Below are 25,477 nucleotides of genomic sequence, written 5' to 3' on the forward strand. Positions count from 1 at the left end.
CTGTAAAATTAGTTACGGAGTTTATTACGCTTCTACATAGTTTTCTAAAGACAGATGTCAGTGATATAGGTAAATAACTTTCAGGAAACTAAAATATTATTTGATGTAAAACTATGTTTTTCTATATTTCTGTGTTATTATTTTCTGCCATGGAAAAGAACGACAAACTTCTTCTTCTTTCTAAGATTATTTTTAATTATCGTTAATTAATTTAATTAACGTTAATAGTACTGTTTCCTTGCAACTGCTGTGACACATTACAAGAACCGAGATAGCTGTAGAGTTTGACATTACTTCTTTAACAAGTTCAGAATCGCGTGAAATTTATACATATTTTTCAATCACAGCATGAAAATGAGTCAATACGTTATGTACGTAAAATGTACGTAACACATACGCAGTGTATAAAAATCGTCGTTTTATTAACTTTTCGATTACTCGAAAATGATTATCTTCGACCATTGTACTCGTATCATTCTGTGTAATCATTTCATTCATAACCGTATCAACGATTACCTAAATAATTACGAACGTAGCAATTGTCTGATATAATTACAGCTCACGTGTATAGCACGTGTACACTTATGTGCACTTATGTACATAAATTTGCATCGTCGTAAACACGAAAGTTGATGGAAATGTTAACGAGGAGGAAACGCTTAACTACGTTATAAAACATCAGCTAAGTAGCCGTTTTCAATGTAATCAAGATGCTAGACCGAGGTTTTTTTGTTTCCCAAAATGTCAGTCCAGTAACGCGAAACCTGGTTCTTCTTCTACGTTGCGCAATCGTTTCTATAAATTATTTTCTCCGTTGCACTTACAATATTAATACGCAATTGGCGGTTATTCTTACATACGTTCAGTGTCGACGAAAAATTGGAAAAAGGTTTGCGCTCTATGAAGAATAGATATTAACACGCTAACTGTCACGATGGTCACCGTTGATTCACGTTGCTAAATTGTCTACGATGGTTAAAATAAGATCAATTTTTATGGACTAAAAGATGTTCCTCAACGTGAATGATTTGCTTAACAACCAGAGAAAAAGTCAGAGAAAAAGTGTGGAAATAGGGCATAATACATTGCAAAAATGAAATCTTACGATACATTTCAATTTATCGCGGCTGCCAGGACAAAATATAGAAAATTCGCAGTCACATGGCAGTGAACGCGTTACAGAAAATCTCACGAAAGTCCAACCTCTTTGGGACCGCATTTTCTCACATTTTTCGCTTCGTTTTTTGCAAATTCCCGTGGATTTTCGGATGAGACGTTCGATCGGCCGCTTGTCCGCTCGGCTACGCTCGGCTCGGTTCACCGAAGTCGCACGATCGCTCGAAGAAATCGACGCGGAGAACGATCGGTAGGGTGGGGTAACGAGAGAGCAAGTGTACCAAGCAAGTGAAGGGAGAAGCTCTCTGTTCCGAGGTCGATAACTAAGTGTCAGTAGTCAGAGTCGACCCGAGTGGAGGATCAGACCGAGCGACCACTATGACGATCGTACACCGGAGGAGCGTGACCTTTTTGGCCGTGGTGATTTTTCTCGCCTCCGGTAAGTTTTTCTTTTTCACCATCGTCGGTCAAATCGAACACCTCTGCTAGGATTCCTCACGACGAAGTTCTCCTCCTCCTTCTCTTCCTCCTCCTTCTCGACCCGCGGATCATCGGCGGCCAACGATGCGTCCAGAGAAGCGCATCGACCGTTCTCCGGGTTGCATCCCAGCAGGCGTATTCGCGTCTGGTCTCGGTCGTTCCCCGAGTTACGACACTCGTGTCATACAATTTCAATAGCTTTCACCGTTGTCTCGGCGACCGCCTCCTCTCGCCATATGGTTACGTCGACGTGACCTATGATATAATGGCGGAGTCTGTCTAGCGGGTTTGCACGCCTTCCTCTCTATTATTCCGAAACGTATTCGCCATATCGTCGACCACGATCTAACCCGAGCTGCATTATTCATGCACGCGCCATTCGGATGGCACGTCGCCTCTTTCTACATCGCGTTCTTCCGTATTCCTCCGTGTCTTTTCTTTCGACGTGCTTTCCTCTTTGTCCTTCTTCGATATCACAGATACAACGAACGTATTACGTAGCCGGTATATTTGTTTTACCGCGCGAAGGAATTTTAAAGAGTTTCTCGATTCAATCGAAGAACCACGCTTTGGTAATTTACGATCGTAGATGGTACTCTTCTTACAGATCGTTTCTGATATTTAAGACTTGGATGTTCGTTAAGATCTCATCCTATTAGCATCGTTCGCCGTGCCTTTTTTCGGCATCTTATCGATGATCGATGTTACTTTCTATTTCTCTCGATAACGAATAACTCGTACTCGCGTGATTAATATCGCTAAAATATGCGGGTTTCTCTTTCTACCTCGAGCTGGTTTGTTCTTTGCCTTCAGCCTTCTCGTTCTTAGCCCGTCTCCTTTCTATCGCGAACGTCGTCGGTTACTAGAAATCCTTTTGCCAGCAATTAGCCTCGACTACCAGTAGTTTGCGGTTTTCTCGCAGTGTTCTTCCTGATTGTTTCTTCGTACAAAGAAGCGCCGACTTTCCATTCGCCGATGCACGAATATTTTTGTTTCGCGACACGCTTTGTTACTCGACCAGCAACTAGCCTCTTTTTTTTGCTATTGCGTTTTGTCATACTTCTTCTTTTCGCTTGATTGTCTATTCAAGATTCACCGTCTGTAACCTTGACTCGCTTTCTCTATCGTTTTGCTCGTTCAGAATGAGCATCTTAGTAGTAGTAAATGTTCCTTATATATTCTTTCAAGGTAACGCGTGCATTTCTTTCCTCTATTCTCTTCCTATTTTAATATCTGAGTTTGTTAGATCAGGCACAATTTTTGTACACAAGATGAGACGAAGCGGAACTTGCAAAGAAGCTACGAAGAAGACAACAACAATAAAACAATACGATCGTTTCCAGGTGTTTCACGACCTTTTCCTTGATATTTCTTTCTGTTTATTGCTCCGATCAATCGTTTCACCTATTAAAATCTGCTTTTTTAACTGGTTTCTTATCTCATAAATTTGTATCTTTCTAGTTCTTTTAAATGTCGCCATTCGTTACACGCTAATAATAAAACATGTCGGCGTTACTTTTCGGAGAAAACCTTTGACTTTTTATAACTTCATTCGTCTTTCCGAATATGATAATTTTTCCCATCGTTGAATAGCATTTTTTTAATTTCGATGTATAGTTGAAGCAGCTACCCTGTTGGGTGCGCCACCCTGTCCCGACCCTCATGGCGTGCACGCGTACGCTCACCCCGAGGACTGCAACGCATTCTTCCTCTGTACGAACGGCACCCTGACCCTCGAGTACTGCGAGAACGGATTACTTTTCGACGGCCATGGCGCCGTACACGACCATTGCAACTATCACTGGGCCGTCCACTGCGGAGATCGCAAGGCTGACCGTAAGTATCTCGTTACGTTCTCAACAATTGCGACGATGTCGTAACGACACGCATATACGAGCTACGCGTGAAGGTTCCGTCTTTCTATCTGGATTTATTAACACCTTGTTTATAGCACGTCGTTAAATCGTAACGTTAATCCTGTTGCGCTCCTTGAATTTTCATATCACAGCCTTGTTCTGATATGTCTACCCTCTTAGCGTATTAAAGCGGCACTAATTAAAAAGCAAGATAAAATTAAAGCAAGGAGTCACGACGTATCAACGACGATTCTTTCGTATTTCGATCAAGTTTGAAACGTTTCAAGCGTTAGAAAGATACAGTGTGTCGAAATTGTCACGTTACGTCGAAGAATACGAACGATGCTTACGACCAGACTGCGGACTTTCGCGGATTTATAGGAAATTTGAAGGTTCAAAAGTGGGCAGACAACGCGAATACACAAGAATACAACGAAGTATGTAAGGTGTAACATTCGTTGCGATATCTCGCAGACGAAAGAAATTTCAATTCAGGTCTTATCTTTTAAATTGTATTCCTGAAAATACGAATTCGCGCAAATGTCTCTCTGTTTATTAAAAAACGAAGAATAAGAGATCAGATAAAAATCTCCGGACTAGCTAACATATTTACGGTTCTTCGGATTTCGACCGTGTTCCTGATAGTTTTCATTGCGCGTTGTTCCGTCGTTTCCTGAACGTTCCAGTCCGCTTCAAGGTAGACCTGAAACGTTAGAACAAGACGCAACGCGTTACCAAGAAACACAACCGAAGCCCGAAGAACCACAGAGATACGTCGTTTAATAAACGTCGTGAAAGTTCGAAATCTAAAAATCTGTGGGTCGTTTTCAGTTACTCCGCTCAGTAGCCCCGGCTGCGAATATAAATTCGGTCTCTATCCTGCCAGCGACCTGTGCAGCACCACTTACATCAAATGCGTCCACGGATACCCCGAGGAAGCGCACTGCGACGCAGGATTAGTATACGACGAGAAGAGTCACACTTGCGTCTGGCCCGATCAACTGTTGCCCTACTGCAATCCGGAGGAAATAGTCGGCTTCAAGTGTCCGCACAAAGTACCTTCGCACAGCGCTGCTGCCAAATTCTGGCCCTACCCGAGGTAAGTTGTTCCTACGAAACCATTGTTCTCGCAGTTGCCATTGTTTTCAACGATATATTATTTATAAACGCTTCAGAAATTTATTCGATGGGTATGCGATTGATATACATGGGCGTTCGATGAGTACGAACAATGGCTGGATTATAAATGCATGATGTGCATTTACGCTAGTCTGATCATCGAAGTTCGTACGCAAAATGTAGACTTTTTTGTTGGGGTCTATTGTCTGTCGTAGAGACGCTTTCAAGCGTGGCGAAGGTTTCATTCGTATTCCACTTAGCTACTTTTTCACTTTTCGTTTTTGTAATTCGTTATTTATTTTAATAACGGGTCGTGATTAACAGGAGATTAAAATACCGACAAGTATTTAAAAGTAAATAAACGTTTGATTTTATACGGAAGAAAAAGATATTAATACAAATAACGAAAAGTTTTCGGAGGTTTCTTTAAGCGACACCGTCGGAGGAGAATTTATCGATTAAATAAATTACCTACTGCAGGCTGAATCGTTCGTTTGAAAGCGAAAGAAGCCGATGTCCTTAAATAACCAGCGACCGCTGTTTTGTTCGACGCAGAAATTAAAAACCGGTCTCCCTGTGCTTACGAGAGAATAACTCGAAGGAACGCCCGTTGAGAGGTGACACGTGTTTTACGGTTACTCGGCGTTACCGTCGTGTTAAGAAACCCAATTTTCGTCGTTTCTCTTTCTTTTAATGGCACAACAGCGATAAAAACCAAGGGAGAAAATATTTGTAATCCTACTTATAGAGAATATTTCTTTCTCAGATTCCCTGTACCTGGGGACTGTGGCAGATTGATCACCTGCGTCGATGGTAATCCACGTTTGCTTACGTGCGGCGATGGAAAACTCTTCGATTCCGTGAGTCTGAGCTGTTTGGATCCTGACGAACTGCCTCATTGGTACGTTACGAATTTCATCGTTTAATTAACTTTTATTTTCATATTTTCGATGCAAGTGAGAATGAAAATTATGTAAAATATAATTTACGAAGAATTATAAATAATTCGCCGGTTTGTTTCAGTGCCAATACCGTTTAAATTACACAGGGATGTCAGCATCGCTATTCGAATTCGCAAGAGTCTATCAACCGTTTCAGAACCTCGAAATCTGCAGCCTTCGCCGTTTATTCGAAGCAAAATATTCTACTTGATAAAAAATAATCTAATCGCCTACCAAAAACATTACGAAACAGCAAAATTAGCGAAACTATAACGCAAAGTATTGCTTTATCGGTACAAAATAGACGATACCGATAGATCTATACAATTTCACAGATGTATAATAATTATAAAAAGCAAAAATAGATCTATCGATATTTCTAATTATTTTTAGTTAGAAAAATGTATTTTAAAGGGAAAACAACTGCAAAATAATAGGGATAACGACGTGTACACTGAACATTGGAATAAAATGTGGACATGCGTACAAAAAATATACAACGTACACTTTATTTCAACGAGTCTATATCCGTACAATTGTGAACGTTTTAATAGATGCTTACGATTAAGACGAGAAGGGAAAGGGAGGGTGAGAATGGATAAAAGAGAATATTTACACTTTGACTGTAAAAATGACAGAGAACAGTGTGGTGATAGTTGCTTAATAACAATAATCAGGGGGTGTACAATCAAGATGTGTTCCATACGATTTACCTATATCCTTTTTAACTTAGACGTATGTGCGCAAAATAGTCGTCGACGAAACGACCATAATTAGAGAAACGAAAGAAGAAGAATGAGATATAAAGAGGAATATCTAGCACTTCTAATCAGAAGTAGTTACATACTTTCTAACGAAGCGGTGAATATACATAAAGAACTGAGTTCAACAACGCCGCTTGCGACCTCGCGTCGTCTCTTCTAGATTCGAGTGCCGCGATACCGATTACAATATCGGCAAATTCACGTTTCCTGGCTTGCAATCCACATTTCTGTTCGTTTCGAAACTTTGGAATGAATTCTCGATCGCGCTTCTCGCGGACGATTGTCGTCCGATCGACGCTCTTGGACTGCATTCTCACGCGCGTAACGTGTAACGTATGAACATTTTTTAAAGATTCCTGAGTCGCCTGGAACTCGGTTGGAACGCGATTGCGCGTAACTGCGACGTGTTTAGCGCGTACGAATATCTGTATGACGTAGGAACGATGGAATGAGCGATTAGTCGGCTGAATTTCATGATTTAAAATTGTTCTAAACGATCAAGGTATATGAAACAAAACCAACGAGAAGACGAGGGACCTAAAGATATTAATAGTTTTGAAGTTGCTTTACAGTAGGATTTAGTACTTTGACAAGAATGAACATCGTGATTCTATATGCGTCTTTCTTTTCACGAAGATACATTATTCTACAGGATACATTTTACGAGCTACATTTTAAATCGGGAACGAATATTTTCTCAGAAACGATCTCTTTTTACAATTCTATCACCTTTGAACATTTAAGCTTCTTCTTTTCGTCTTGGTATTATCGACCTGTTTACGAAAGAAACTGCGATCCAGCGATCTAGCCTGAAGTAATCAATTCCGACAGGCGCGATATTAAAAGCGATCCGGTTTCTTAGAGAATAAATAATAGAACGCGTTGTAAATACAGAGGCAGATAGAAGACAAATCGAACGATAAAGCGATTAAACAGTCTTGTCCGTTTCAAACTTTGAGCAATCGATCCTCTTACTCCATCGTCTAAAACGTAGATCGCCTAAGTACACGACGTTGACGAAATAATACGCGAAGTACGTACAATAATATCGAACCAAACGATACCGATCAACTCAACGATTCTACATGATCTTTCCTTTGTATGGTATTTTGCAAAAATCGGCTCGTTTTAGACAAAACTTGAAACCGTCGTACGTTACACGTTCCACGCGCATAGACGCAGTCCAAGACCTTACGATTTATCGGAAAGCGTTGAACAATTTAATTTCTGGGACGAGCTCGAAGAGGAATCGGCAGTGCGCCGGCTGGCAATGGCGGAACACCCGGTGGAAGGTTCTCCTCCTCTGGCTCCTGTTCGTTTCGTCCTTCAGGGAGGTCGCCCTCGAGGTTGGGTGGCGTCGTGGGTACGTCGCAGTCTTCAGTGGGTGGGACCACGCACCTGAGCGACCTTCGATCGAACACCAGCATCGCCGGACATCTCTGTAGCCGTGGATATCCGCCTTGACATTGCCAATAACGGTTGCAGGATTTGCCCAGCGGAACGTTTCCGTTCGCGTCGTCGTTGCACAGAGCTGTTGGAGATTCGATTACGCGTTATAGAATATGCTGGTGTAAAAGACGAGGTCGTTAGGAAACACGGATAAGCGTTAGTATTTTGATATTCTAACATCTAGCAGAGTAATTTAAACTTGGAATGCCGTAGAAAAGCTGTGTACTTAGAAGCCGAGGATTTCGGAATTTTAGCGCGCGACGATCTCTAATTCGTTTCGTTACGTAATTTTATGTAACATGTACGTACGTCGTTCGAACATTTTCGATTAATATTCTGTAATATTAATATTCTGTAGTTTCTATACACAGGAGCGTGGTTGTACAGCGTCGACTAGAGGTATTAGGACATCTGACGATACGTAGTAAACATTCTCTAATTGCGATATTTTATCGTAAATCTGTTGCTTCGTTCGTATCGCGCGCATTTCGCAACGTAAAATATCTATAGAAGCAAAATTTCTTTGAACGAACGAATGGGTGTCTCAATAGCTATCGTTGGCAACGTAGGATCGATATGAATGATCCGACATCAAGGATAAAGTAAATCTGTAAATTCATATTGCAAGCAGCTTTGGTCGCGATCGGTACTTTTACAAGTTCGTCGCGATGAATGAGATCTCTCGTTCGTCAACTTGTCAGGTTCCTCGGTTACCGTCGAGACGAGACGATACGACGCGTGGGGCAGACGAAGGTGCGACGAGAGCTCGCTTCGAATGCTAATTAACGACTCACCTTTTTTTCTCGGCGGAGGCCACTGACATCGAACGTAGACTACACGAGGCGAAGAGAGAAAAAGAACCACGGGCGCCGCATACCCACACGCGCGTAGACTCTTACATGGTCGCTTTCGAAAGTGAGAATGATCGCGAACGTCGCCTCTGGCAAAATGTTACGCGTTTTGCGAAAGAGGGAACGGATGTCAAAGAAGCAAAGATAGAGGGGAAGACGTGATGTTTCGCGAACGAGTAATTTGCCGCAGGTTTTTCGACCTGCAGTGAAAACCTTCCATCTACTCACGATGTTTCTGACATCCTTCGACGTTCTCCGGCCAATCGCAGGATCTGGCCCTCTCGTTGTACAAGAGTCCACCTATGCACAGCTGTTCCGTGGCCGTGCCATTCCAGCAAGTCCAGTAACGAGTACAAGATGTCTCGTGACCGAAAATACCGTAGAGCCAGTCACAGTGATCAGCCGGGATCGGTGGATTCGCCTGACGTTTTCCGTCGCAGTAGTTCGCTCTCCAGGGGTAATCGCAACCCTCGGTCACGCCACGGTGCTTTCCAGCGAATACGAGGCCGTTTGGACAGTCGAATAATTCTGGGCGACCGTTGACGCACTCCCAGTAGCGATCGCAGTATTCTATGTCGCCGACGACTCTGGATTTTGTCTGACAAGGGTCTTCTTGCTGTTGCTTCTGAGCACGCGATACTGTAACGCACAAAAATATTAATAAAACGTGTTTTAGAAACAAAGCTGTACGTCAAATTAATCGTAGGTGAGAAAGAAGGACGAAGGATGGTAAAGGATAGTTTAGAATATCACGAGAATTAGCATTCGATAAAAATGGCAATTACAACGATCTGAATATCAAATTTGTTACACAGATTTTTATCCGTCGAGATAAATTTTCGAACAAAGACACTCTTTCGTTCTTTCGGAACGTATCATTCCCATTCACGAGTCGTTCGTAGGTGCGCGACGTGAAGCAAGAAATCTGTAATTCGAAGAGGATGACAACTGTTAGCTGCTAATGAATATCAATTACAAAACGTTTGGCGGCGGATCGCTCAGCCTCGATCCATTATCGACGGTTAACATTGTCGAAGACAGGAAAGAGCAGGAAATTATGCGTAATTTCCATTGAGAAGGCCGTACGTCTCGCAACTTAATATCCAGCTGCACGACAACATCTTTTCGTGATCTTTTCTTTCGATCGAGGAACACGTTCCCGTCGACCATGAGGCATAGTAACACGATTTCTTGGCCGATCCGATCGAACGTTTCTGACTCATCGTTCGTTGGCACATCGATCTCGCAGAACGAGTCACGATCCTAGTTTTTGTCTTGAAATAAACATTTCCAAAAAGAAAAGAATACGACCGTGTAAACCGTGAGAAATTTGACGTTCGAACTGTACTGGAATTCGTAATTAGAATCAAAAGAGAAAGAAGATTTTGATCGAAAGGTGTTATACAATTTTGAAACAGAAGCTACTTTTAACGAATTATAATCTTATTGTTTTATACTTGTCTTTCATACAACTTTCCTATTACCCTTTGAGAAACTCTCTTTTCTATTTATCATCTGTAATGGCTTGGGATAGCTTTCATGTTCGCTACGTTCTCTAGTTATCACGATACACTTCAAGTGTAATTTTTAGTCGATAGAATGCTTTTTACTCGACGAAGAATTAAATAAATGGAAATCTCTTTTTTTTTTATTATGCAATTAAAATTATTTCAGGCTGGTAATTCACGATAGTTAAGCTTCGACATTCCGAAGCTCCTCTCATACTTGTTTCAATAAAGATACGACATCGTAACATAACTGGTACCCGCTGATTATTCTGCCATTATGCCGCGGCAGTCGTTTTTCAATCGCTGGCATCACAATGCGATTATTATATTGTTATTTTATCGCGCCATACGAATTTTTTCATCAGAAGATAAATCTAAGCGTTGCAGAACACAATCCTCTGTGTGATATTTTCTTAGATGCCCACTGTGCTTGGAAAGGTGTTAACGTTTGTTGCAAGCGCTATGGGCAATCGTGTGAAAATTGCGATACAAACAGTCTGAGTCCGAGGTATACCTACTTACTCGTTTCCTTTTTGACGCCACTATGTACAAGGTGTTAAAACTATTCCTTTCAATTTCTATTTATTTTCGCATAAAAGAAATACGCGTATAATTTATTCGCAATATTTATCGATCTTTCTTACGTTTCGTCGGACTTTTCTTCACTAACCGGTCACTAAGATCGATCATTATTAAGCGAAGCGTGTTCGCAGAGCAGCAGCTCCTGACTGCAAAAATAATCGAATTTCTCCTTCTTTGACTCGTTTTGCCAACGGTTACAATACGTAAATACGTAACGTATTATAAAGAAACTTTCCAGGTATACAATAGTCACGTAAGTGTATGTATCGTTACCACATTCTGAGGCTTTTCTAACGAAACTTCAAGTAAAACTCATATTAACGGCGCGTGCGAACCGCGTAAGAAGCGATAGGAAAATTCGTGTCATACTTGGCGGATTGACGCACACGTTGCCAACATCCTCTCAAATAAATCGTGTGAATACGAATACGTAAATATTATTACTCAAATACAAGATATCATAGAAAAGACGTTAACTCGGCGAATTTTTCAGCGCATTAGCAACGCATATTGTTCAAATGTGACGCGATATATTCACTTTCAGTCTGTAACTTTCAGCGAATAAAACAATACAAGATACGATGTTACAAAACTTACACCTGTTACACCTACGCGAAATTATAAAAAATAGTCTTGCTCTCTCTCTCTCTTTGACGTTCAAAAAATTAAAAATCTTGTAATTTCCGATGGAATCTTATCCCAAAGATTTCTATCAATCAAATGTTTCAATTTCTTAATTTCCTCTTGGAAATACACTTACAATAATTATACCGATACGTGAGTACAAAATAATATTGCGACAAAATGCGTTTTCAGTTTCTTTGCTAAGTCAGGTACATTTGCTAAGTTTGACTTTTGTACGCAGACTTTTACGACTGATTGTATATATTGTACGTGTTTCTCGGTAAGCTAACGTTGCGACAAGACGATTGAAACCGCCCAAACGAAGCGCGCTGTTCCAATGAACCAGAGTCGTGAAATTAATTTACATCCCAAGCGAAGTCGCTGGTGCCACGATGGAACAGTTGGACCGGCGCAATCGCTTAACCACAGGAGGTTACACATAGCGGTCGTAATATCTCGGTTAATGGGCGCATTTCGGTGTCCGAGACCAGGTAGAAAAGCGAATACATACATAGCAAAGTAAGGTGGGAAGGCAGCTCGTAGCTCGCTCCCAAGAGAGCATGGTCCGGGCACGAGTGAAAGTGTCTAGCCTTGACTTGCAACCTTCATCCCGCTCCTTTCCTCTACCCTGTCCTCCACAAAATCGAACATTCGATTCATCGACTTCTACTCTAATGTCGTTCTCATCCTTCATCGAACATCGCGATTAATAAACCGAAAAAAGGATTAAACAAGTGGAAGAAACTGGGAAGGCAGAAGTTGCTCGGTGACTTTCTCGAGTCCAGAAACGAGCACCGAAATTTCATTCTACATAAAACTTCGTTGAAAAACAATCGTACAAATCCGATATGATATTTTCTCTTCTCGAAAAGAAATCATTGGTCTTTAAAATATCTTACGATGCTGGAAGTGCTGGTATTATGAAGATTTGGAGAGTTTAAGGAGTCGAAGGAGTAGATATAGATACAGTTACAGGGATTGGAAAAAGTTTGCAGATATCTTTATTTCGCAATGAAACATTCTTTTTGTCATGTTCTACGTTTCAGCTTCGTATTCAGTTTCATGCCAAATCTTGGTACTTGAAAAGAAACTGCTACTAAATGATACGAAATCCAATATATTAGGTTGTCCGAAAAGTTTCTTTCGTTTTATAAGGAAATAATAGACGCACAACGTGTATTGTTTTCTATTACTTTGTCGAATTACGTACGACTCATTTTGTTCTGTTGAGATAAACACCGCGACATTTCACACACTTGGTTGCACGTTTGTACGAAGGTGCATTGTTGTAAAAACACGTCTGCGAAAGAAAGACACTTTCCGGACAACCTAATACTTGGACCGAATGAATTGGATTACAAACGTGCAAATACTTTTAATCATAATCAGTGTACAAAATTTTGTACGGATGATGTTTTAACGAAAATATGAAATTCGTCAGACAGCAAAATCCTCAATGTAAAAGGACCAAAATAACGGAGAGACCAAAAAATGGAAAAACGAAACAACGGTGTGAAAATGTCTCCATGTAGCGTTGTAACTAAATTAATTCTCGTCTTTTACCTTCGTTTTATCTTCATTTCGATCCGCTTGACTTAGACGGACAATTAAAAACGTCGGCCGGCATCCTTTTCGCTTCTGTTTCTTTTTTTCGCGATGTGGAGGGAACGGAGGAAGAACGAAACGATGCGGCGGTTGGAATAAAATTTCGATAATCGGTCTGATTATGATAATGGATTAGGGGATACGCTTAAACCAGTTTCAGGATACAGGAATGGAACGATCGAATTTGGACATCGTTCTAGAACGTTCAGTCGAATGTCAAGGATACACGCGCGACTGCAAGGCACGGAAGAGAATGATTCTTCTAGCATCTTGTTATGGACCATGAATTACGACACAGGTAGGGAATTTCGAGGCGTTTAAAAATATCAGGCCGCTTGAAGCGATATTTATGGCTCCTTCCTGTTCTATTCTACGCCTACGCTTCATACATCAGAATTAAGACGAGATAATACATTTTTCAGGATAAGAGATTTCTAGTGATAAATATTCGTCCTGTGGCCCGGTGAATTTCGAGATGTCTATTGATTTCGTAGCAACTGGAAGAGTAACTCGTATAACGGAGATTGCACGGCCGAGGAAAAGCGAGCGTGCAGCGCACCTTCGAGTATCTTGCGCGCCTTTCCAAATGGAACGCTTCGCCGCCATTCGGAGCTCTAGAATACTCTATCGAGTCTAGAATGCTCTGGAACAGTGGTTCTTAACGCTTTAAACGTCGATAGCGACGGCAAAACGAAAATTTGGTGAAACACGGCCAAACCTCGTCAACGAGCGACGTCATGTGTGGAAAGTTACATAGCATTTAGCTTTGTTTAGCCGTTTCTTCATGAACGATTTATGAAATTATACAAGCGTCTAGAGAATCGATCTTTCGTTTACCATGGATCTCCTTTAAATATTTGTCTGCCGCCGCGGATCCCTGATACTTAATTGAAAATTCAAATCCGTAAGGCGCCTCAAATATGTATATTTAAAACAGTCGTCAATCACTCGTCAACGATCATTGAACGTTGAGAAAGGAGAACTAATATAAATAAATAAATACACGTACTTTTATCAAATATCTTTTATTCGAATAATTAGATATACGTCAGCGGACCGCAGATTAAGAACCGCTGCTCTAGACGATTATGTCGAATGTTGCTGCCTGCGAGTACAATAGAGCGCAAACAATGCACCCTGGTAGAAGAATCGAGTCGCCACCGACGAGAAATAAGTTTTCATGCCAGAAATCATTAGCGTTCCAGCATCTACGCGTGGCTTTTAGCATCGTCGAAAACCTTCAGGATTTGATCGAGAAAGAACGATAGAAGGAACGAAAAAATACTTAAAAATTAATATTTGATCGAGATTATAAAATCTGACGGGATTATAATTTATCCGGAACGTTGCATACGATTTTCTAAAATAGCGAGAATTTGGAAAAATTTGTCAAGACTATATGATTTATAATTTGATGAGTTTAACGATAAGTTAACGTAAATAGCAGATACGTAAAAATTATTAGCAAGAACGTTCTGCAGAGAAACGCTAAGATACAGTCGCCTGTTGACTTTGTAGGTGGACACATCCCTGGTTAGGCAGCCTGGTTATGTAACAGAGACTCTTATTAGTGTCGTGGAACCGAGATACTTTCCCTTCCTTTACGACTCCTTGTAAAGAAGTAAGTGGTCGCAGTAGGCCGCTAGTTTGCGTTTAACTATAAGAATCGAAGTCAACATACAACTGTGAAACTCCTAATTGTTTACATTCTATAGATAACACGTGCGGTCTTCTATGGCCTGTTCTTATGGACTACGAACTTCTTCTTCCGTTTAGCTATCTTCTTTTTTAACGTTCCACTTTCGTAGCTGTTTCATAGTCGCTTTCTACGGTCGAAAATGCATCCATAAATTTTATACTCGTTCGTCGCTCTTAATACGTATTATAGGTGCCGATGGTTATGAAAGTGGTCTAAGTCATATGCATAATTTTGCGAGATATTTCATGTTTCGCGTTTAACGCACGAGCTGAACTGCGTTTAACGACGCAACAACTGACTCTCGCGATCTAACGGTTTCTACTACTTCGCAAACATGATCTCAGATTCCTGTAATGTTAATAGACTCAACGCAAAATAAACGATAAACCCGTTTTTTTTGTTTACGTTCTTCGCCCAGGCCACTTTCATAATCACCGACACATATTTCAAGAACGTTTATGGTCGAGCTTTCTTTACTTTTCACTCCCGATCTATGTAGATGTGGCTCGATTAACGCTTTGCGGATTCGAGCCGCGATTTCGCGTCTTTCATTTCCCACCTGTTGGCGACGAGAGACGCGAATTCGCGTATTACATACGTCATACGGTATTCTATAAAAATGTTAACTACCGTTAAATAAAACGGTATGAAAAGCAATGGATGCTATAAACGGAATGGTATGAAAGTGTTTCTGCGTTACATTCTTGAATAATACGAAACCGTTTTCGATATATTAGATAGATTTTTAAAGAATTTAATAAAATAATAAATTTTGCTTAGTATCTCTCCATCGGAGAAATTGTTCCCAAGTATATCATGCCAAAAAACGTTATCAGAAGTATCTTTAAATATGCTCGTTGATTTTTAATAGAATATTACATTTGTTAAATGCTGTTCGGCAAGTTCGTTCCGATATGAAACCCTCTGGTCGACGTAAAAATCATATCGAGAAGTTTTTCGTGGAAAAACCTGCGAGGTTCTGAGATGATGGAATATTCAAGTTGTGTGAAAGACGGAGGAAGATCGCGGAACAAAATGGCACCTACATAATTCGCTAAACGTACGATCGAATGGAAATGTAAATGGCTCCAAAAATATGCGACAATTCAGGCAATGTTTTCGGAGCGTACGGTCCTCGAAATGTTCAAACGGTTGTCGAGATAAACCGAACACGTCGAGTTGCAAGGTGTCGTCCCGCGTTCGTCGAGAAACGGCGCAGTATTAGTCATGCGTAACTGTTTTAACATATGCACGTCCGTGACTAACAGTAAACGCAAAGGCAACATCGGTCTATTCATCGTGCGAGATATTCAAAGAGAAAGGTCTGTCTGTACTCTTTTTCATGCGAATTCTCTAAATCGATGCACGGACCGTAAGCTTGATGTACGCGCTTATATACTTTCCCAGTAAGTACCCCATTACTCCTACCGAAATCGACTTTCCACCGATTAGAAAACCATATTTCTTTAACCAGAAAACCGTGTTTTAAATCCATTCCAGCGTGTTCAAAAGCGAATCGACGGGATTCCGTCTACGTTCCAATTTTTTTCCCTCCCATGCTCGCGCATATCTTCGAGCAAGGACAGGCTAACCGGTAGATGAAAAATCGAACAGGTTTGGCTACGCGGAAAATTCTGGCGCATACCGAACCAGTACGACTGGACAGACGGCAAACTCTACAGAAAGAGTAAATGTCACTACTGGACTTTTCACCGTGTTTCTTCCTGATCATGGAAATAAACGAACATCGACGGCCTTCCCGTGACCGGTAAAGAGTTACACGCGAGCAAATGGTCGTACGCGATAGTCACAGGGCCCCACCTTTTCACGTTCCTTCCGTAAAGTGCAACGTTCCACGTGAAAAGTCAACTCGCGTAATAAGCGTTCCACGATCCGTACACCGTTTACGAGATACGAGCCACTTCCCTTTTCTTCTTCTTCGTCCGTGGCACGCCTTTTTCTTTGTCTTTTTCCTCGCCCCTTTTCCCTTCGTGTCGAGTATTTCGTATTATTCGTTCGATAGATACGTTTCGAAGCGATTGCTTTCTTCGGGTACAGTTTTTATCAATTACAGTTTTACAGTTTTTAATGCGATCATTGTCAAAGAAAATTAATCCGTGTAGCCGAATTTTTGAAACGTTAAATGACTTTTTTCTTCCCGTACTTTCCTTGCTTTCACCTTATTTTCGATCGTGCAACTCTTTAAAGGAATACCAGCCGACCAATAGACTGCCGACGTTCATGTAAATTATGAATTCTACGAGTACAGGTAAAGAGACAGAACGTAAGCAGAGATTTCTCTTACTCGTTGAATATTACGAGTGTCATACTTTGGATATTTTCGTTCGTGTCGCACCCACTATATCTATTCTCGAAGCTTTAAATTCCTCGTAAATGCATAAAAATCCGTAATCTATCGGTAGAATTTATATTTACCGATATTCCTCGAAAAATTTATCGGCGTTGTTTGTGCGTGAAAATATGTAAAAATGTATGGAATGCGTGTGATTAATGTCACGCGTATTAGCCGTTTCGCTACAACGATTTTTCCAGCCTTTTTCTGGCTTACTTCCAAGCAGCCTCCTTTTACTTCTTTTCCACCCGTATAATTTGCTTCTTTTTCCTCGTCTCGAGGTTACGTTGCTCGAACAACGTTTCTCCTTCTCGTTTCACAGTTTTCCCACTAATCAACCGAATAATAGCGGTTTTTTCTTTAGATTGTGTTAAAGCTTCCGGGTCCAGGCAATCATATCGTGAACGTTTAGAACGACGTATTCGCGCTTAGTTCCCGAGAAAATACGCAGGTGGATGGTTCTATTATTCGAGAATTCTTGTCCTGGTATTCCGGTCGGCCAAAGGAAATGATAGCGGAAATCGTCCGGAATGAATAAATAATTAGACTGTTGTTCGGCTTGAAAATAATTTCTATAATAAAATTGTACGCCACGATAGAAAGTTGAGGCTCTTACGTAAAGAGTCGTTGTGAATCGAAGAGAGATCGATACGAGATTAACACCCCCTGGAGATGCGTGGCCTCGTTAGATCTCAGATTAAAACTATTTTAGAGCCAGCCTATTTTGATTTTATAATAATCGAACCGTAGCGACCAGCACCGTCTACGTTATCGTTTTTCCATAAATAATCCTTTATTTATTAATATTTTGTCGTAAACCAAAATTAGTCGTCGGAAAGTTTGTGCTACCGATGATTGTTAAAATCGATATAATTATTGGTCAAACGATCCTTGTCCGTAAAATCACAAGTTTTAAATTAACCTTTGATAGATGGCAATGATTCCAAGTCACGAATGATGTATATTCTGGAAGTACATCTCTATGCGACAAAGTTTAAACGAAACGTTCTAGGATCGTGGATTAATCTTCTAAACCTCAGGCGGAGGTTACAACTGCATCGATAAGAAGGAAACAGATTTTAGATTTTTAAACGCGTCGTTGGAAAATGAAAACAACGACGAAGATGATGAATGGTATGAAAATGAAATGAAAGTTTCTATTCACGGTATGTACGTTTCATAGAAAGTAATCCGATGCTAATGGAAACTTATTTGAACGGTAATATTTGAGAAAATAACGCATCGCTTCATCGTATGCTAAAGTTGTACTCGCGCATGTTTATTCCATTAGAAGAATCGAGTTACGTAGGGAAATCGTAATCGAAGAGTGGTATTTTTGGCATCAGGTGAAAGCATCGAAAGGTGTTTGACAATTACGCGTTCAAATAGTGATCAAGTGTTTATTTAGGAAGAATTATGAAACAGGAAGTACTTTTACCCGTGTTTCGCAACTAAAGAGACCAGATACGCGAGTGACATTTTGCTACTTCATACGCAAAGTTTTTCATTTCTAAGCTTATCGTTCATTATCATTACAACGATTATCTTTTACGATTGTTAAAACGATGAAAGAATACTTATTCCTCCGATTGTCCATACGTTAATATCGTTTGATCTTGGTACAACTTTTAAACGAGAGATTAATCGGTCGCTTTGCGATCTACAGATGCAAAATATTCGAAAGAGAAAAAAAAAGAGAGAGAGAGAAAGAGTGTGTGTGTGTGTGTGTATGTAATCTGTCGGTCGAGCTACTTTCATATTTTCACTCCCGAGACACGGGAGAAAGTTCTCAAGATGTGTGAAACCCGATGAACGCTCGTCATTGTCTTATGAAGACCCATGTAATAATTATTAGAAGAGGGGCACTTCTCAGAGTTATGAATACCAAATTAAACGATAACGGATATTGTGCAACGAAAGAGGGTTAAAGTATAGAAGAACCGATAATCCAGAGAAACAGCAATTAGTTGCAAACGGTCGAGAGTTAACCAACGTTATTTCACAATCCTCTTCGAGGTTTGAAAAATAACAATAGAAAATGATAAATACGATTTAACTAACGCAATTTTCCTTTTTCCTCTTTCGTATAAAATTTGCCCATCTTTTATCAAATTCCGTCAACGAGTTTAACGAGAACTTGCAGGTTCGATGTCGAACAAATTTTCTCAGGCAGAAGACAATCGGCGATTCGATGTACGGTAACGAGCAAGTTAATCACCACACGCTATTAATTAATTGCAGCTCGATTAATTGCCACTCGTTCCTACGCGAACTTAACGCGAAAGCGAGACGTGATCGATGCACAGCGACTGCCAAAGGGATATTTAATGGAATCGCCGTTGATTTCGTCGGACAAGATGGACGAGATGACGCGGTGTTAGACGCAGGCATCGCCATTAAGCGCGAGAGCAATCGGAAGAATCGTTGCCGCGAAAGTAGGCCGATGCGCACACTTTTTAGATCCAGCGGCCGCGAGAAACGCACTCGTCTGATCACAGAAAGTCCGTTTTCACTTGCACTCGCGGCCTGTATTCGCGCTCGAGCTACCACTACCGTTTAATCGATTAATAAAAAATCGACGGACCTCTACAACCCGGCAGCTCTTTTTACCCGTATTAGCACGTGATAATGGAACATCGATTGACCGGCAAAACGAATGTAAACAGCACTCGGAGCGTTTATCGCGTGGATATTGTTCACGACGCGGCGAGTCGCGTTCGCCGTACGGACAGTAAAGTCACTTAATTTATACAGACGATCGCGATCGCTCTTCCTTTCTCTCTCTTTAACGACGCGATAAAACAAAATCATGGTTAACGTCTACGGTTACATCCTCGGGGAAGACAACGTGGGAAGAAGACAATAAGAAAGAGACCAGAAGGTGCAACGGTACGGGATGGAAGATGCAGGAGGAACACTGGCGAAGGAACGTGGATGAAGGAGGAGAACGAAGCAGAAGAAGAAGGAGAAGAGTAAAAAAAAAAAGTAAAACGAAAAGTAAATATAGAGACTCACCGTGCGCAGCCAGGAACAGCAAAAATAACGAGAGAATCTGCGACGACGATACCATTGTGACTCGTAGTGTGTTCGGCCTTGGGAAAGACCAATTCGATTAACTCGAATCTATTGGAATTTCAATCCGGCGACTGGAACCATCCAAAGGTGGGGCTGGAAGCGTGAAGTGATTCTTATGGGAACCGAAGAAGCTCGGCTGATGAGTTTTCGTGTCGAGACTGGTCACTGGGAGAGGCGTTTGGCTTCGTGTCTTATATGAGCTCCCCACTCTTCCGGTAGGTCCGATCTCTGCGGCATAGGAAGGCCTCCCTGGAGAACACACCTGGTTTCTTCTATCGAGAACTCCGTCGCGCACTCGGTATCCTCTCGATCGATGATACTTCGGGATAGATCGTTCGGATTATCGGAAATCAAAACGTCGTGTCGTTGATCACTCTCGCGGTGAGAACGTTGTCCTTCGTGCCGCTTTTTGCTTGCGCGGCATTTCATCGGGACGATGAAGTTGGATAGCATCGGGTAAAATTATTGCGGTAATTAGAATAAATACAGAATTATTTATGGAATTAATCGAGGGAATTGCGAGACTAGTTTCTCTATTCGTTTCGAGAATTAACCTCGCGTTATCGAACGAAAGATATTTTCCTATACGTTTTACGAAATTATTGAATATATTAATTTTATATCTTCGATAAGTTTGTGTTTCGTTAGGGGAGACTCGGATGCGTTAAACGTTAAATGAAACGAGTCACATATTTTTTTTTCTGTATTTTCTATCTTTGCTTAATGTTGACATCTACTCGAAGTAGATACAAACTAAATTTATTTGTGTAAATTTAGATTTATGACATGGAAGGAAATAAGATATTTATACGTCAATAGAATTATATAGATGCCATGCACATGTACGCAACTTGCAAGTCACATACCGTTACAAAAGATGAAAACAAATACATAACCTTGCGCTGATTTCGAAAGAAACCAGTGATTCATACCTGAATTATAAAACGTATTAAACAGTATTAAATCAACTAATCGATGAATGAAGCGAAATCCGCATTCGAACGAACGACCCTGAATATCAATTCCGCTTTATGTTTTGATTTCCCGCGATTAGTACGATCGGTTCGTACGCAGCTGAAATCGGACGCAGATCTCTAATTTCGATTCTATTGTCCGTGATTTAGCAACGAAGTAATTGAATTTATCGAGCGGTTCTTCACGCTCGGATACTTCGCTACGACGTTGAGTAAATTGCAGTTCGCTCTATCATACACGATCGTGTTTCACTCCCGTTTTCTTTTCCTTTTCGCGACTAAACACGCGGAAATTCTTCCTGCTTTCTATGCCATCCGCCACAATAATTTTCCCATCGTGTCGCTCCGACACTATCCGTCCATCTAACGAAAAAATTGATTCGACAACACGATCGATTAAACGTGCGTACATAGATCGATCTTACGAAACATTCTGTATCCTTGATCCTTCGGAGAACTGCCACCATTTTGAATTCCTTGAATCCTATCCGATGATGATTTCAAAACATAAACATCGCAAGTGTATCATCGTATAATATATCGTTGAAGAGTTCTCATTTCCTTTACCTCGAAATCTGATCGAGATTTAACGATTCTGTTACTAGAAAATCGAACAATACCAAGTCAAATATCTGTGTAATAGTAGGGACGAAGAGATCGCGAAGGATCTACGGAATAAGAACGAAGAAGGCATTCACCGAGCGATATCAAGATGATCTTCGATCTAATATCTTCCAGATTGGTCGTTATGCAAGATTAAAAGCGGTTTATAGCGAGGAGCTAACGAAACAGGTCGTTCTTCGCTATTGCGAAAGCGAAGAATGGATATTAGTCGATATAAAACGCAGATTATTCGATGTCACGGCGCTATTCGCAAAATCCTGACTAATGATTTTTCCTTGTTGCCTGCGGTAGCGAACTATAGTAAAAAAAAAAAAAGAAACTGATCTAAATAGGCAAGGATTGCGCTTGGCCGAACCTCTTGGCCAATTCTGTGACAGACGGTCTTAATACAAGTAGCATTGTTTAATTTGCATTTCAACAGTCTCAAAAGAAGACCTTCACGGTTTCTTTCACCGGTCGGAGCCGTTTCACGCGATAACTCGGTGAAAATAGTAGTGAAACACACTTGGTCACAGGATGAAATTCACTGGCGTTCATCGTTTATTTCTTCTCACGTGTAACTCCTTGTTGCCGCGCTCGTTGTGTTCAGACGGAAGTGGATAAACGGTCTCGCAATATGAAGGAAATTAAAAGCGGTTTGATCAGAACGACTATAACAGTTTATCGCATACTTTGACGATTAATTTCTGCGATTAAATTATCTTTTATTTTACGACGAGTATATACAGTGGCTACGATAAGTATTGGCACGTTGTATTTATTGTAATATTTAAGTATATTTAATTTCATATCATTCGATATAGAACCTTCGTATGATCACAAAATTTGATACTATGAAAATAAAATTTACGATGAAATCTACCAAGATTATTGAATTAAACGAATTATATGTAACTTGAATAAATTACATAGGTAATATAAATACATGGTAATTATATTATAATCTTGTGAAGTGGAACGAATACAATTATGATTATAATGTTAATAAATAAATTTCTAATTTCATGTTATTCCGTTTGAAAAGAGAGAATATTGGTCAAGTACGTCGTAATACTATAATTATAGCATATTTTAACATGAATCGGGAAATTCGTTCTACTTTACATCGTTCCCATTCATTTATTAAGAGTAACAAAACGAAGAAAGAAAAACTTTCTATAATCTGTTTAATTTCTTAGTTAAAGCGGTCGCTTTTACACAATTTCAAAACAGTCTCTTATGGTTATTCTACATTTATAAGAGGTCTACTGTGCAAATAATTGTAAGTAGATCGTGTTAGACATACACAGTGTTTAGAATTACATATTATTAATTCCACGCGAATGAATAACAAAGTATTCTCGGAATTTTGTCTCTGCTCTCTCATTCCTTTCACTCCTTTCCAACTCATTCTGTGTCAATTTTGCAAACCTCGCGAACAACGCGTTGCGCTAAATATTCGATTTTTAAATATTTGCACAAGCTCGAAGAGATTTCTCCGGGATAATTATTTTACACTATTTCTTCAATGAGACATAGAATTTTAGAACGAAAGAGTTCGACTTAACGTTCTGCGAAAGCAAAATCCTAATTCCTTCTGCTCCCATATTATTTAATAATAAGCGAATAATAGGCAAATAAGCGACTCGCAGAGGAATTGTTTACAAATTAGAATGAAACTTATCTGCAGTCTATTATTTTTAAAATCTTCGCTCCACGTTCTACTAGATTTAGAAATAAATGAAAGCAACATTCCATTGGATTTATGAAAACGAAAGAATTAAAGTGTACTCTCCTCTAACCATGAAATGACATAAAAATAAGAAAAATCAACAAGCATCGACTTATCGCGTTTTTCTCGCATGTCTTTCAATTATAAGATACATTATTATTAACAGTATTTAGAAAGTAAGTATATAAATATGTAGCTTGAGCGATCACCCCTTTTCAACGCTTTCGCTATCATCGTGCAAACGAAAGATTTATAACCATCGTTAAATCCATTGAAACGTAATCGTTGTACGTATTTCTAGACTAAAAACACATTACCGTAATAGAATCGGTCGCTACAACGTACAGTAGTTAAACGTAGTTGAGCGTAAAGTAAATCAAAGATTAAAAACTGCTGTGAATATAATACGGTGTAATTGAAGAGTATTAAAAGTGTCAATGACAACGAATGTTGATGTCACGCGCGAAAGTGACGATTATCGTCAAGGATATCTTGCACTCTCTCACAGAATCGAACGTTTCAATCGGTGAATCTGTACGGAAAGGAAAAAGAAGAAAAAAAAAAAAAAAGAAAATAAATAGAAGGAGGAGATTTCGTAAGGAGCCGAATATACTTCCCGGAAGAAGGAACACTTAAAGCTCAGCATAGAGTTTAAGAAGGATTCTCACCTTGTTCCCTTATGTAACAAAACAGGAGGAACCGTGGACGGCTTGTTACCAGACGAATATTATCGCGATGTTTGGTGAGAATGGTCACAAGAGGAAACGAGACACTGAAGAATAAAACAATGCTTGCCGAGTTTCGAAAGTCTCTCGCAGTGAACCTTTATAACCCCTTTCTACCCTCGATCTCGAGTGTAACAATTATTCGCTACGTTCGTTAATTAATCGTGTTATCAATTGATTCACAACCCACGAGCATAGTTAATATTCGAATAAGCTATACTGTGCGTCGTATCGAAGCACAAAGGAATGATATTATCGAATAATAGAAGATGATTTTTGCTAGATATGTGTAATAAAATAAAATGGACTGTCTTTACGATCTTTCGTTTCGAAAGGTTTATTTTAGTAAACGTAGATAGAAATTCAGATGCTTTGTTGCTTTTTATCGATCAAGAAATTTATTTTAGTAAGCGGAGAAATACTGGAACTTTGTTGCTTCGTTAATTCGCTATTTACTTCGTATTTGCCAAATTAGTTAACATTCCTACGAGGTTCTATGTTAGCTTCTCACGCGCCTTACAGGTAGGCAACTCTCAAACGTCTGGTGTCGAACCGGTCACAGACTCCCAGGCGAACATTTGCGCCACATTTCCTTCCGATTTTCTTTCCAATTTTCACCGCATCATAACGTAGCACCTTATGTTCCAATATCTACAATTATGTATATAGCTTCAAATCGTACAATTAGCTACAAACCATAACAATTCGAATTAGATTATTTAATTCTAAGAAATGCAATTTAATTTTATGGTATTTGGTGGCTTTTTTTCTAAACTCAAAGTATCGTGTTTAATCGTCAAATCTTTCATATTCAAGATCGGAATATAAAACAAATGAAAGAAAATATCGCAAGAAAATACCCGAAGGTTCTAAAATGCTTATTTTTTCAAAACCTTCGATAGTGTACATACGTAAGTGAGTTGACTGTGGACAAAAATCCTGTCGAGAAAATTATGATAAAGCAGACGGTGGTGACTTCTTATCGTCGACTTCGTTACAAGCTTCTGCACGCGTTGACAGATTAATGGAGAGGCGCCTTGTTATCTCAACCGGTCGGTTAAGAAGTAGAGGATTTAAGATCGTCATATTAAGAAGACGTTTTAATTAATCGAGTGTAAATCGGACTTGACTCGCATCTCTCATTTATGACAGGTTAGCGAAATTGAGATCGTTACAAGTCTTGAAAGAGATGGAAAATGTATCGCTGACGCTTACGATAAATAAAACGAAGAAGTATGTACTGACAGATATTTCTCACGCTTTCGCGTGTAAACTTTGAACTTTAAACCTTTTAAATAAGGGATCAAAAATTGTAATTTGTAAAATAATAATTTTCCACTCATATGAAATTATGAATTAAAAGCTGCAAACATCGTACTCTCGATAGTAAAAGAATGAAAATTAGACGAAGGATACAGAAA

General features: G+C 39.9%; 2 protein-coding genes across 2 annotated transcripts; one reads left to right on the plus strand and one right to left on the minus strand.

Moving 5' to 3' along the window:
- Nucleotides 1-1,395: 1,395 nt before the first annotated feature.
- Nucleotides 1,396-5,882, plus strand: Cpap3-d (cuticular protein analogous to peritrophins 3-D). The gene is made up of 5 exons (XM_072000363.1): nucleotides 1,396-1,555; nucleotides 3,214-3,432; nucleotides 4,284-4,551; nucleotides 5,338-5,472; nucleotides 5,595-5,882. Exons 1-5 carry the CDS (start codon nucleotides 1,495-1,497, stop codon nucleotides 5,608-5,610), a joined length of 699 nt encoding a protein of 232 aa, XP_071856464.1. The 5' UTR covers nucleotides 1,396-1,494; the 3' UTR covers nucleotides 5,611-5,882.
- Nucleotides 5,883-5,996: 114 nt separating this feature from the next.
- On the minus strand, nucleotides 5,997-20,199 carry LOC139985712 (peritrophin-1). The gene is made up of 3 exons (XM_072000360.1): nucleotides 19,963-20,199; nucleotides 8,805-9,215; nucleotides 5,997-7,807 (listed from the first exon to the last, which is right to left on the minus strand). The coding sequence occupies exons 1-3, from the start codon at nucleotides 20,015-20,017 to the stop codon at nucleotides 7,497-7,499; spliced, it is 777 nt and encodes a 258-aa protein (XP_071856461.1). The 5' UTR covers nucleotides 20,018-20,199; the 3' UTR covers nucleotides 5,997-7,496.
- Nucleotides 20,200-25,477: the final 5,278 nt, after the last annotated feature.

The sequence above is a fragment of the Bombus fervidus genome, chromosome 3 (assembly GCF_041682495.2).
Source record: "Bombus fervidus isolate BK054 chromosome 3, iyBomFerv1, whole genome shotgun sequence".
NCBI classification, from domain to species: Eukaryota; Metazoa; Arthropoda; class Insecta; order Hymenoptera; family Apidae; genus Bombus; species Bombus fervidus.

Bases quoted from the DNA above. Each gene is read 5' to 3' on its own strand.
- LOC139985712 (XM_072000360.1), bottom strand. From the start codon at position 20,017: ATGGTATCGTCGTCGCAGATTCTCTCGTTATTTTTGCTGTTCCTGGCT. The intron at 9,216-19,962 runs GTGAGTCTCTAT...TGTGCGTTACAG, and splicing joins GCTGTTCCTGGCTGCGCACG to TATCGCGTGCTCAGAAGCAA. The intron at 7,808-8,804 runs GTGAGTAGATGG...AATCTCCAACAG, and splicing joins CGAAGGATGTCAGAAACATC to CTCTGTGCAACGACGACGCG.
- Cpap3-d (XM_072000363.1), top strand. From the start codon at position 1,495: ATGACGATCGTACACCGGAGGAGCGTGACCTTTTTGGCCGTGGTGATT. The intron at 1,556-3,213 runs GTAAGTTTTTCT...TTCGATGTATAG, and splicing joins GGTGATTTTTCTCGCCTCCG to TTGAAGCAGCTACCCTGTTG. The intron at 3,433-4,283 runs GTAAGTATCTCG...GGTCGTTTTCAG, and splicing joins CGGAGATCGCAAGGCTGACC to TTACTCCGCTCAGTAGCCCC.